This window comes from Bombina bombina, chromosome 4, assembly GCF_027579735.1.
Source record: "Bombina bombina isolate aBomBom1 chromosome 4, aBomBom1.pri, whole genome shotgun sequence".
Classification (NCBI taxonomy): Eukaryota; Metazoa; Chordata; class Amphibia; order Anura; family Bombinatoridae; genus Bombina; species Bombina bombina.
This window is the reverse complement of record NC_069502.1, coordinates 1,156,648,504-1,156,662,929: the sequence shown is the minus strand read 5'-3', so window position 1 is coordinate 1,156,662,929 and position 14,426 is coordinate 1,156,648,504. Positions and strand designations below refer to the sequence as shown.

The window sequence follows — 14,426 nt, the reverse complement described above, 5'->3', positions numbered from 1 at the left end:
TTTGGTCTCCAGACCGTCTTGGACTGAGCAAAAGTTCCCTCTTGTTTTGCATTAGAGGAAGTTGATGCCGCACCTGCCTTGAAGTTTCGAAAGGCACGAAAAACTGTTTGGCCCTTGATTTGGACCTGTCCTGAGGAAGGGCATGACCTTTTCCTCCAGTGATATCAGCAATAATCTCCTTCAAACCAGGCCCGAACAGGGTCTGCCCCTTGAAGGGAATGTTAAGCAGCTTAGATTTTGAAGTCACGTCAGCTGACCATGATTTAAGCCATAGCGCCCTGCGCGCCTGAATAGCAAAACCAGAATTCTTAGCCATTAGTTTAGTCAAATGAACAATGGCATCAGAAACAAAAGAATTGGCTAGCTTAAGTGCTCTAAGCTTGCCAAGTATGCCATCCAATGGAGTCCCTACCTGTAAAGCCTCTTCCAGAGACTCAAACCAGAACGCCGCAGCAGCAGTGACAGGAGCAATGCATGCAAGGGGCTGTAGGATAAAACCTTGTTGAATAAACATTTTCTTAAGGTAACCTTCTAATTTTTTATCCATTGGATCTAAAAAAGCACAACTGTCCTCGACAGGGATAGTAGAACGCTTTGCTAGAGTAGAAACTGCTCCCTCCATCTTAGGGACTGTCTGCCATAAGTCCCGTGTGGTGGCGTCTATAGGAAACATTTTTCTAAAAATAGGAGGGGGAGAGAACGGCACACCTGGTCTATCCCATTCCTTATTAATAATTTCTGTAAACCTTTTAGGTATTGGAAAAACATCAGTACACACCGGCACTGCATAGTATTTATCCAGTCTACACAATTTCTCTGGCACTGCAATTGTATCACAGTCATTCAGAGCAGCTAAAACCTCCCTGAGCAACACGCGGAGGTGTTCAAGCTTAAATTTAAATGTAGAAATATCAGAATCAGGTATCTTTCCTGAGTCAGAAATATCACCCACAGACTGGAGCTCTCCTTCCTCAGCTTCTGCATATTGTGAGGCAGTATCAGACATGGTTCTTAAAGCGTCAGTATGCTCTGCATTTCGTCTAACCCCAGAGCTATCTTGCTTACCTCTAAATTCAGGTAGTCTGGCTAATACCACTGAAAGTGTATTATCCATAACTGCCGCCATGTCTTGTAAAGTAAACGCTATGGGCGCCCTGGATGTACTTGGCGCCATTTGAGCGTGAGTCCCTTGAGCGGGAGTCAAAGGATCTGACACGTGGGGAGAGTTAGTCGGCATAACTTTCCCCTCGTCAGATTCCTCTGGTGATACATTTTTTAAAGACATAATATGATCTTTATTGCTTAAAGTGAAATCAGTACATTTGGTACACATTCTAAGAGGGGGTTCCACCATGGCTTTTAAACATAATGAACAAGGAGTTTCCTCTATGTCAGACATGTTTATACAGACTAGCAATGAGACTAGCAAGCTTGGAAAACACTTTGAATCAAGTTAACAAGCAAATATAATAAACGTTACTGTGCCTTTAAGAGAAACAAATTTTTTCAAAATTTGAAAAACAGTGAAAAAAGGCAGTAAATTAAACGAAATTTTTACAGTGTATGTAATAAGCTAACAGCGCATTGCACCCACTTGCAAATGGATGATTAACCCTTTAGTTCAAAAAACTGATCAAAAAAACGTTATAGACGTTTTTTAACAGTCACAACAAACTGCCACAGCCTGCTGTGGCCCTACCTTCCCCAATAAACGATTTTGGAAAGCCTTTGAGCCCTTCAGACATGTCCTATAGCATTCCGGGAACTTCTGAGGGAAGCTGAATATCTCAGTCTGTAATTTTAACAAAAAAGTGCTAAAATAGGCCCCTCCCACTCATACTACAACAGTGGAAAGCCTCAGGAAACTGTTTCTAGGCAAAATTTATGCCAGCCATGTGGAAAAAACTAGGCCCCAATAAAGTTTTATCACCAAAGCATATATAAAAACGATTAAACATGCCAGCAAACGTTTTATATTGCAATTTTAAAAGGGTATTACCCCTGAGAGTAAGCATGATACCAGTCGCTATTAAATCACTGTATTCAGGCTTAACTTACATTAATCTGGTATCAGCAGCATTTTCTAGCATTTTCCATTTCTAGAAAAAATTGTAACTGCACATACCTCATAGCAGAGTAACCTGCACGCCGTTCTCCCGCTGAAGTTACCTCTCTCCTCAGACATATGTGAGAACAGCAATGGATCTTAGTTACAACCTGCTAAGATCATAGAAACCTCAGGCAGATTCTTCTTCTATTTACTGCCTGGGATAAAATAGCACAACTCCGGTACTATTTAAAAATAACAAACTTTTGATTGAAGAAAAAACACTAACTATATTTCACCACTTTCTCTTACTACCTCCATGCTTGTTGAGAGTTGCAAGAGAATGACTGGATATGGTAGTGAGGGGAGGAGCTATATAACAGCTCTGCTGTGGGTGTCCTCTTGCAACTTCCTGTTGGGAATGAGAATATTCCACAAGTAATGGATGATCCGTGGACTGGATACACGTTACAAGAGAAATGATTATAGGAGTAGATTAGAAAATTGCATGCTCTATCTGAATCATGGAAGTTTAATTTTGACTAGATTATCTCTTTAATTACAATGTAATGGAAGTTAAAGATCTAATATGTGGGTGAGACTTACTTGTGTGGAAGATTGGGTGATTTGTCCACTGCTTGGTGCTGAAGTGCTTTCTTCATAATCTTTGGATGTTGTTTTTGCAAATTTACGAACAGCTGATGATAAAAGTCCATCAGACCACTCCATAGTATTAGTGTCAATTTCTCCGTACAGCTCTCCAAGTGTCACGCACTTTGGATTGATAATAAACGTTTCCACCTTTCCTTTTTTTGAGATGGTCTTGAATTTAATTAGGAAAAAAAGTGAATATATACAGCATAAGTAATTTTTCCCTAGCCCACCAACATAAAAATAAACTGCTACCTCAACTATCAAAGGTTCAAGCTGCCCTGAATTTGTCAGAACAGCAATTGTATACAGGACATACTCTACCCAGGGCATATAGAGGGGTAAAACAGGTAGGAGAGGTATAAAGGTAGGTAGAAGCTGATGCCCACCACCCTCCTGAGATATTTAGCTTTGCAGTCAGTTTGTTACCATCCCCAAATGTTACAGGCTGGTACCACCCCGGATCTCAGATGAAGTGCTGTTCCTAGCACGAAACGCGTAAGATGTTTGTTGGTCAATGTTGTAGCTCATTATACTTTTATATACTGTACGTTCTAATACGGTGTAGATGATTTAATATGTCTTAATATCCATACACTTAGACACATCATTTTGTTTTCTGACACCCCTGATTATACAAAGCAATTCTTATTAATAATAAAGTAATTACTAATATAATGTTATAGATTTCAAAGGACATGAAACCCAACATTTTCATTTCCTTAATTAGATAACTTTCTAATTTACTTCTATCATCAAATTGTCTTCCGTCTCTTTGTATCTTTTGTTGCATAGAGGGGATATAAGCTCAGGAGCGAGCACTATTTGGCAGCAGTTTTACAAGAATGTTATCCATTTGCAATAACACTAGATGGCAGCACTATTTCCTGCCATGTAGAGCACCAGATGCCTACCTAGGTATCTCATCTACACAGAATATCACGGGAACAAAGCAAATTTCATAATAGAAGTAAAGTGGAAACGTTTTATAATTGTATGCTCTGTCTGAATCACAAAAGAAAACTAAAAGAAAACCAACAAAATGCATAGAAAATAGGGATGGAAGTATTAAATCATTGCGTGCTTTTTTAACACTCTAATACTACTTAAATTACTGCATTGATATAAACGTTACACTTATTTTGTCAATATTTGAACAGCTAATTAAACTTTAAAAAATACATTTACGTGTTATTCTCAGACTAATCTTTTTTTGATTGCATCATTCTATCTAGCATTTGTTTAGTGTTTAATGCCCCTTTAAAGGGACATGAAATCCAATTTTTTTTTCTTACATGATTTAGAAAGAGCACACAATTTTAAACAACTTTCTAATTTACTTCTATTATCTAATTTGCTTAGTTTTCTTGATAGTCTTTGCTGAAAAGCATATCCTAGATAGGCTCAGTAGCTGCTGATTTGTGGCTGCACATAGATGCCTCGTGTGATTGGCTCACCCATGTGCATTGTTATTTCTTCAACATAAGACATCTAAAGAATGAAACCAATTAGATAATAGAAGTAAATTGGATTGTTGTTTAAAATTGTATTCTCTACCTGAATCATAAAAGAACATTTTTGAGTTTAGTGTAATGTTTAGTGGTAATGTTTGTTCTTATTCTTCAGGTGCTTGTTAAATGGTGAGTGAACTTACCAAGGTTTTCTCCAATATTTTCCTTACGGTTGTTTTCCCCCCTCCAGAGGGTCCCACCAACATGACCCCATGACGAGCCTGTAATTACATTTTTATTTAGATTTTAAATGTATGTCAAGGCTGTAAAGGTTCCGTCATATTAGCCAACATTAAATTATTGCACCAAACTTCACAGTTAACAGTTGGTTTACAAGTTGTTTGATTTCACCTGGACAGGACTTTTCAGACGGGATCTTTAGTAAGTCTCTAGAATGTAAGCTCACAAGCCCAGCTGTCCTGAAACACCCCCTCCTGTAGGGTGATTTAAAATAATTGACAACTCATGAGCAAGGCCCTCTACCCATTCATCTGGCCAATTATTGCCTCTTAAAAATGTTCCCAATGTATATTGCACCTATGTTTGGCGCTCTACAAATAAATAGCACTGCTAGGCTGATCTTCCTTACACGTCACTCCTCATCTGCTTCACCGCTCTGCCAGTCCCATCACTGGCTTCCTCTAACCTCCAGAATAAAACAAAATCCTGACTCTAACTTTTAAAGCTCTCAATAACACTGCTCACCCTATATCTCCAATCTAGTCTCCAGATACTCGCCCTCCCGTCCCCTTCGCTCTGCTCACGACCTCCTTCTCTCTTCCTCTTTCGTTACCTCCTCACATTCCCATTTACAAGATTTCTCCAGATTGGCCCCTATCTCATGAAACTCTCTGCCTCGCTCTATACAACTCCTTTAGTTTTCAAACTTTCAAGCGCTCCTTAAAGGGACACTATACCCAAACATTTTCTTTCATGATTAAGGTAGAGAATACAATTTTAAACAACATTCCAATTTACTTCTATTATCTAATTTGCTTCATTCTTTAGATATACTTTAATGAAGAAATAGCAATGCACAAGGTGAACCAATCACAGGAGGCATCTATGTGCAGCTACCAATCAGCAGCTACTAAGCATATCTAGATATGCTTTTCAGCAAAGAATATCAAGAGAATTAAGCAAAATAGATAATAGAAGTAAATTAGAAAGTTGTTTATAATTGTATGCTCTTTTTAAATCATGAAAGAAAACAAATTGGGTTTCATGTCCCTTTAAAGACTCTACTGTTCATGGATGCATATAATATACACTAACATTTTCTTATCTTAGTTCCTCTCCTCCTTTAGTTATCCCCTTGAACCCCCTTAGCATGTAAGCCTACGAGCCCAGCTGCTTTGTAGATCACCTTCATGAGAGCTGATTTACAACAGTGAAACTCTTGGCAGGGCCCTCCATCCATTTGTCTCCCATAATTGTCACCTTGCATATTAGACCCATATTTATAGAGATGCAGAATAATATGTTAGTGCTCTACAAACAACTGATAATAATAATTTTATTAATAATGCTTAAAGCAGTCAAAAAAGTAAAATAATATTAAATATAATACCTAAAAAGCTGTTCAAAATGTCTTGCTTGGTGCTAGCTTAGGTCATTATTTCATATATTTTAACATTTTTCTTAATTAGTATATTTCGTAATATTATCAACAAAAATGGTTTAGTAGGTTAGTTATTTAACCCTGTGAGTGATCTATCTTTAAAGATTTAAATGATGACAATCCACAATCAATTAGCTTTAACATTATAAACAATATTTACAACCATATGATACATAAAACATGCTTATTAAAGGGACATAAAAGTGCAAAAAGAAAATGCTCTAACGCTTGCATGCAACTGTGCAATGCGATTAAACACATAGTTAAAGTCTGCTCCAGAGCAGCATTGCACTACTGGGAGCTAGCTGACCACATCTGGTGAGCCAATGACAAGAGGCATATGTGTGTATCCACCAATACCCAGCTAGCTCCCAGTAGTACAGAAGTTCCTGGGTCTACCTAGGTATGGCTTTTCATAAAGGATACCAAGTGAACAAAGTATATTTGATAACATAAATACCATGAAATGTATTTTAAAATTGCAAGCTCTGCCTGAATCATTAAAGTTTAATTTTGACTTTCATGTTCCCTATAAACTGCTAATTACAGAGAATGTTTATGAGTGTTATTTTTGTGTTGTTAAGTTCTGAGGAATCACTGTGTTCCACCAGAAAAAAAATATCCAGAGATTTTTCGATTTTAAACTAAATATAGAAGGATTAAGAAGAATGTCTGTTCTGCAATCCTGCCCTCATTCCTTCATTAACAAGCTTTACATACAGCTGGGAGTGCCAGACTTTCTATCTGTTGTATTAATATTTTTGTTTTGTAATTTTCCCTATAGGCTTTGCACCCAGGCTTGTATGAGGTTAACTGTTTGAGTCGCTGAGTGCTGATGAGTACCCTGGGCTGTCAGCAGTAGAGGACCTACTTAAGAGAGGGCCCTGGTGCAAAATGTTTTTGGCCCCCCAAAAGTAACTCCGTAGTAAGGCACAGTAATAATATTCATGCTGCTCTGTATAATGATTTTAAGAATAGATAGATGGACCTGCAACCTGCACTAATAAAACTCCCAGCCCAGTTTTCCAATTTCCGTGTTTTTTTTAATATATATATATATATATATATATATATATATATATATATATATAAATAGTAGAAAGTCCAGCACCAATTCACTTGTATAAATGGGTGCAAGCAGTCTCTGTCTCACCTCAAACAGATGTTGATAGAAAATGTAGAAATGACTGCAGCACTCCGGATATAATTTAATATTTTTAATAACAAGCAGTGAACATACAGGCGACGTTTCGGGCGTGTGCCCTTTCTCAAGCCAAGTGATTAGTACATAATCCAAACCAACCTTTTTAAAGGTAGTGCATAAAGTGAAAAACAGGTGCAACATATAACACATTACAATTACCAAGTTTCTTAAAGAGACAGTCAAACGATGCAAAAATTGCAAATTTCGATATGTGTTTCTTAAATTTTTTTCAATAGTAATTACGTGACATATATTTTTATGATAACCATTACATTTCACAGAAATAAGAAAACATTTTATTCATGAATTATGTGTTAAATATTTGTTAGTGCATATTAATAAAATGAGTTTATTTTTTAGAACATAATTTACTTAAATAAAAAAAGAGAAAACTAACAAATAAAATCTAATCTTTCAGAACATGATTCCAATGCTGATGGATATAATAAGGGGAAAAAAATTATTCTTATAACAGCTAAAGCTACACATGGCTGAATATGGGACAAATATACAGTGACCATATTGGTATTGTCAGTTGCAATACTATAAATTCAATATATTAAATTCAGCATGATTCCTTCTCTTGTTGTCCATTAAATCTTGATCTAAAATATTTTAGGAGAAAAAAAGTTTAAAGTTGATTATCAAAAATCATTGATTAGAGGAACAAAAACAAGTTATAATCTTTGTTCAACCCCTTAGGGTGCATACTTTCCAATTTGTTGATCCATATAACCTCTCGCTGTTGTAATATCCTAATTCTATCCTGTCCCCTTCTTTGTATGGGGATATGTTCCAGAATCTGGAACCTCAATTGATTGACATTATGATTTTTATCTTTAAAGTGTGCTGAGACTGGAAGGTCAGTAACACCCTTTCGTATGGTATATTTATGTTGTGTGAGTCTATCTTTCATCTTTTGGTTGGTCTCTCCATTATATATAAGACCACACGGACATTTTAATAGGTATATAACATACTCAGACTGACAGGTATATAACCCATTGATTTTATATCTTTTTCCTGTTTGTGGATGAACCACTTCATTGCCTCTTATTACACTGCTACAATGAGAGCAGTTATAACAGGGAAAGGTACCATTTCTGCTAGATGTTAATATTTTTGTTTTACTGCTCCCTATGTCAGTTTTAACCAAATAATCCTGTAGATTTTGCAAATAGAAGAACACAGAGGCGCCACCATGGCCCAGTACCACCAAAACAAAGAAATAAATATATAGAAGGCACTATATATACTCACAAACGTCAAGCACCCAGGTGGTGCTAGTGGGGCAGGCTGAAACTTCACAGTAGTTCAGCTCACTGATATACCTCCAAATAGATCCAGTCGGTGTTCCTTGAGAGCCTAAGATCCTATGCCTAGAAAAGAGAGAGGCAAACCAACATGGCCTAGTATTGTTTGAGCCCAGGGAGAATATAGCCCTAATGGGTATACTCACAGGAAACAAAGCACCTCCAGGTGCAATATCAGCAAGCTGGAACCATAAGTCGCCCAGTAGACAAACCACGGCAAGTGATCCTCCGCTTCCAGTAGTATAACGGTGGATAGGAGAGGGGTGTATGAAACCCCACAACAGGTTATTAGGTCAAAAATACCACACCAGCAAGTGTATATAAAAGTAAAAATCTTTAATAACACAGCGACGCGTTTCTCAGCCGCCTATGGGCTGTTTCATCAGGCTATAATAAAACATTAAAAAATACACTTGCTATATACTAAATTAAAAAACTAAAACATTATCTGATTGGACAATCAATTAAAATACAACCAATGTGTGATCTTTCTCAATCAATTACTATGGTAACAATTTAGTTAGTATTCGGGTGGATAGGTGTGGCCAGGTGTGCACCTAATTAGCAAACTGACACTCCACCTAGCTTGCAACCCCTGTTGCTAATTGTTGCCATAGTGACCACCTAACAGTGCAAACACAATATAAGTTTATCTAATGACAGTACATACACATTAAAAGTTTATCTCATACACATAACACATTTACATTTGATTAGCACAAAGGAATAATGACAAGTACTCAGTAGTTCATTTGGTGCCCATCTCCAGAGTTGTACTTATGAGAGGTCAAAGCGCAACCGGAAGGTAGTCCGGAGCTCATATGTGATCTATAACCTTGTGTAATTCATTTACCAAATTTTTTTTCGGATAGCCTCTTTGTACAAATTTTTTACTCATTTCAAATAGTCTATTTGAAATGAGTAAAAAATTTGTACAAAGAGGCTATCCGAAAAAAATTTTGGTAAATGAATTACACAAGGTTAATCAGATTCCACGGAATCAATTATTACAGAAAAAAACAAAAAATTTGCAAAGTGATAGAATTCCTTTTGTTAGTACATATAATGTCAACAGTAAACAAATATCAGGAATAGTCAAAAAACATTGGCACATTCTTAAAAATAATTATCATGAGATAAAAGAATTTCAGTCTCTTCCGTTGCTATCTTACAAAAGACCAAAAAATCTACAGGATTATTTGGTTAAAACTGACATAGGGAGCAGTAAAACAAAAATATTAACATCTAGCAGAAATGGTACCTTTCCCTGTTATAACTGCTCTCATTGTAGCAGTGTAATAAGAGGTAATGAAGTGGTTCATCCACAAACAGGAAAAAGATATAAAATCAATGGGTTATATACCTGTCAGTCTGAGTATGTTATATTTCCACAAGGAGTGGAGGTGATAAAGTCACTTCCACGAAAGAATGCGGTTCTAGCACTCACTGTCTTAACCTCTTATGCGGCGTCAACATCCAGAGTATAAAACTTAACTTTTATTTATTTAGCTAAAATAATTGGAGATGGGGGAAAAAAAGGGAAACATAAACAATTAAAAACCTAGGATAGAGTAGTCATGTATAGATTCTGTTATATGCAGTAATTTGTGTAAATAGGCCTTTGGGGTATGATAGCCCAAATAATAGTATTACAGTATAATCTATACAGAAATCGGTGTGGCACACCGGCTCAATTAAATAAAGCTGTGTTGATGTTGTGTAGATTGTTATAACGCTACCCAGTGGGGGATTACTTAAGCTCAGCTTAGTTAGAGATTGTGGGTTTTCAGCAATAGCAAGGATATCCAATACAATAAGTAGTCAGTTTAATGCTGATATAATATGTTTATATATACATATTGCTGTCATCCATACTGTGAGGCTGTTATTTATTTGAAGTGATCAATCACACATAGGATAATCTACACCAGAAATGCTGGATTTATATGGGTTGTCCAGTGGGGGAAACAATACATGTGTTATAGTGCTGGGCTACTTCTGTTCTCTAAGATACCTGAGATAAGACAACTGCCAGTTTTATGGTTCAGTTATTCATTATTGTATCAATGTAAATCGCTTGATACCGACAGTGTTATTACTGCTGTTGTCTATCCATTCACTCACTTTTATGTTTACTTATCGTAGGGTTAATGTCAAGTGAATTGGTTTATATGCATTATAATGTCCCAATACCACTTATGTAATCACGTTTGACCCTCTGGTCTGGGATGGTTTTGTGTTAAGAGTAAACTAGGATTTAGTGTTATCAAGCTATTATTATTTCAGGTTTAAATGTAACCTGCTGAATCTATATTCTCATACTGTTTCATAATAGCTGAGTGTGCATTGAAGAAGCACTAGGTATTCTGTATTACCACGTCAGAATAGTGGTGTGGTATTAAACATAAATGCAGAAGGTAACTTTATTTTTGTGCAACAGAGGTTTTGTTACTGTGCTGTTCCTATGCAAGCCCCAATAAAGTGTTATATACTGTCACTGGTTATTGGTATAATTAGATCAGAATATTGTGGTGCAGTAATACCACTACACAGTGTTAAGTATTTGGGTACAATTTTGTGCACCGGTTGTAATTCCTAAAGTTCATTAAGTATCAACAGTACTGCTTGCAGTGTTATACAGCACCTGTAGTGAGTGTTATAGTGAGTTAGGATTCACTGAATTAGAATTCACTGAGCATAGGTAGTATCACTTTAATAAAATCACGGTTAGTATTCAAATGTAAAGTTTTATTACAAAAGTAAAGCGTAATATAGTTAATTTTAATTTTTTAGGCAGCAATAGTGTACCTGCAGAAAGATCGCTACATATAACTCGGTACCCTGTTAATGTGTACACTTTAGCACACTTATGTAATATAATTAGATGCTATTATGAATACTGTTTTCTTATACACAAAATAGTATCGAGCTGCCGGCAGGCAGTATATTCTGTTAGTCTGCTGTTGTGAATCTATCTCTCTATTACTTGCCTGAGTTGGCAGTAATTTATAATATTACTGGTTTTACTTATAACCTAAATTAGCCCAGTTACCCACGTAAATACCCCATAATAGTTATAGCCGTATTGTATCATTCAACCGTTAACATATTACTGATTACGCTATGAGGAGGTCATAAATTTAAGCTTCTGGTATAAGCGATATTAGTCAGTGGATATCCCTCTAAGTATTGTTTCCTAAGTGGTGTACCACGCTGACACCCTATTGATGCCGGTGGGCCACAGTAAAACGTAATAGACTACTTTCTCCTAATTTAAAAAAAAGAGCTGAACAGTGCTCTGTCTCTACACCTAACGCGTTTCGCCCGTATAGGGCTTTATCCCTACGATAAGTAAACATAAAAGTGAGTGAATGGATAGACAACAGCAGTAATAACACTGTCGGTATCAAGCGATTTACATTGATACAATAATGAATAACTGAACCATAAAACTGGCAGTTGTCTTATCTCAGGTATCTTAGAGAACAGAAGTAGCCCAGCACTATAACACATGTATTGTTTCCCCCACTGGACAACCCATATAAATCCAGCATTTCTGGTGTAGATTATCCTATGTGTGATTGATCACTTCAAATAAATAACAGCCTCACAGTATGGATGACAGCAATATGTATATATAAACATATTATATCAGCATTAAACTGACTACTTATTGTATTGGATATCCTTGCTATTGCTGAAAACCCACAATCTCTAACTAAGCTGAGCTTAAGTAATCCCCCACTGGGTAGCGTTATAACAATCTACACAACATCAACACAGCTTTATTTAATTGAGCCGGTGTGCCACACCGATTTCTGTATAGATTATACTGTAATACTATTATTTGGGCTATCATACCCCAAAGGCCTATTTACACAAATTACTGCATATAACAGAATCTATACATGACTACTCTATCCTAGGTTTTTAATTGTTTATGTTTCCCTTTTTTTCCCCCTTCTCCAATTATTTTAGCTAAATAAATAAAAGTTAAGTTTTATACTCTGGAAGTTGACGCCGCATAAGAGGTTAAGACAGTGAGTGCTAGAACTGCATTCTTTCGTGGAAGTGACTTTATCACCTCCACTCCTTGTGTGAATGCTATTGTTGTGCGGTAGCACCCCTCCCTCCAACAGCATAGAATGATTTCACAATAACTAATTATCATTGACCACTATAGATATACTGGGGAGCGTGTCTAAGTGTAGTGCCATTGCTCAAACTCGTTTCTAATGAGTATGTTATATGCCTATTAAAATGTCCGTGTGGTCTTATATATATTGGAGAGACCACCCAAAAGATGAAAGATAGACTCACACAACATAAATATACCATACGAAAGGGTGTTACTGACCTTCCAGTCTCAGCACACTTTAAAGATAAAAATCATAATGTCAATCAATTGAGGTTCCAGATTCTGGAACATATCCCCATACAAAGAAGGGGACAGGATAGAATTAGGATATTACAACAGCGAGAGGTTATATGGATCAACAAATTGGAAAGTATGCACCCTAAGGGGTTGAACAAAGATTATAACTTGTTTTTGTTCCTCTAATCAATGATTTTTGATAATCAACTGTAAACTTTTTTTTCTCCTAAAATATTTTAGATCAAGATTTACATAGAGATCAATGGACAACAAGAGAAGGAATCATGCTGAATTTAATATATTGAATTTATAGTATTGCAACTGACAATACCAATATGGTCACTGTATGATATTTGTCCCATATTCAGCCATGTGTAGCTTTAGCTGTTATAAGAATAATTTTTTCCCCTTATTATATCCATCAGCATTGGAATCATGTTCTGAAAGATTAGATTTTATTTGTTAGTTTTCTCTTTTTTTATTTAAGTAAATTATGTTCTAAAAAATAAACTCATTTTATTAATATGCACTAACAAATATTTAACACATAATTCATGAATAAAATGTTTTCTTATTTCTGTGAAATGTAATGGTTATCATAAAAATATATGTCACGTAATTACTATTGAAAAAAATTTAAGAAACACATATCGAAATTTGCAATTTTTGCATCGTTTGACTGTCTCTTTAAGAAACTTGGTAATTGTAATGTGTGATATGTTGCACCTGTTTTTCACTTTATGCACTACCTTTAAAAAGGTTGGTTTGGATTATGTACTAATCACTTGGCTTGAGAAAGGGCACACGCCCGAAACGTCGCCTGTATGTTCACTGCTTGTTATTAAAATTATTAAATTATATCCGGAGTGCTGCAGTCATGTCTACATTTTATATATATATATATATATCCTATACTATAAAAGGCTAAGTGTGTTTGTCCGAAGCTGTCATGCACAGTAGAGATAGCACGAGGACAAACACACCTGGCCTCAGAGTCCCTACCTGATCTGCGGTGCGGGCAGAAGTGGGCGTGGCTGGGCGTGAGCGGGGGCATGGCCGGCCGTGGAGGGGGCGGGGCCTAGTGTGAAGGGGGCGGGCACGGCCATGCATGCGAGATAGAGGGGAGAGAGATTGAGAGGGGGAGAGATAGAAAGAGGGGGGAGAGAACAAAAGAGATGGGAAAGAGCTAAAGATAGGATAAGAGAGGGGAAACAGCAAGTGAGGGGAAGAGAGAGCAAAATAGAGGGGGAGAGAGAAAATAAGAGGGGGAAAGAGAGAGAGAAAAAGAGAGGGGAAGATAGAGAGGGGGGGAGAGAGAGGGGGGAGAGAGAGAGGGGGGGGAGAGAGAGAGGGGGGAGATAGAGAGAAAGAGAGAGGGGAGAAAGAGGGGGGAGAGAGTGGGGGGAGAGAGAGAGAGGGGGGGATAAAGAGAGAGCGGGAGAGAGAGAGAGAGGGGGAGAGAGAGAGGGGGGAGAGAGAGAGAGGGGGAGGGAGAGAGCAAAAGGAGGGGGAGAGAGGGGGAGAGAGAGGGGGAGATAGGGAGAGGGGAGAGAGAGAGGGGAGAGAGAGAGAGAGAGAAAGAGAGAGAGAGAAAGAGAGAGGGGAGAGACAGCAAAAGAGAGGGGAGAGAGAGCAAAAGAGAGGGGGGAGAGAGAGCAATATAGAGGGATGGAGAGAGAGAGCAAAAGAGAGGGGAGAGAGAGC

The 14,426-nt window shown here is 37.2% G+C and overlaps 1 protein-coding gene across 1 annotated transcript in view; it reads right to left on the bottom strand.

The window, feature by feature from the left end:
- DNAH14 (dynein axonemal heavy chain 14) overlaps nucleotides 1-14,426 on the bottom strand; it is a 746,387-nt gene that overhangs the window by 439,923 nt on the left and 292,038 nt on the right. The window contains 2 exon segments of the mRNA XM_053712788.1: nucleotides 2,654-2,869; nucleotides 4,353-4,430. Coding sequence (XP_053568763.1) covers nucleotides 2,654-2,869; nucleotides 4,353-4,430 — 294 coding nt within the window.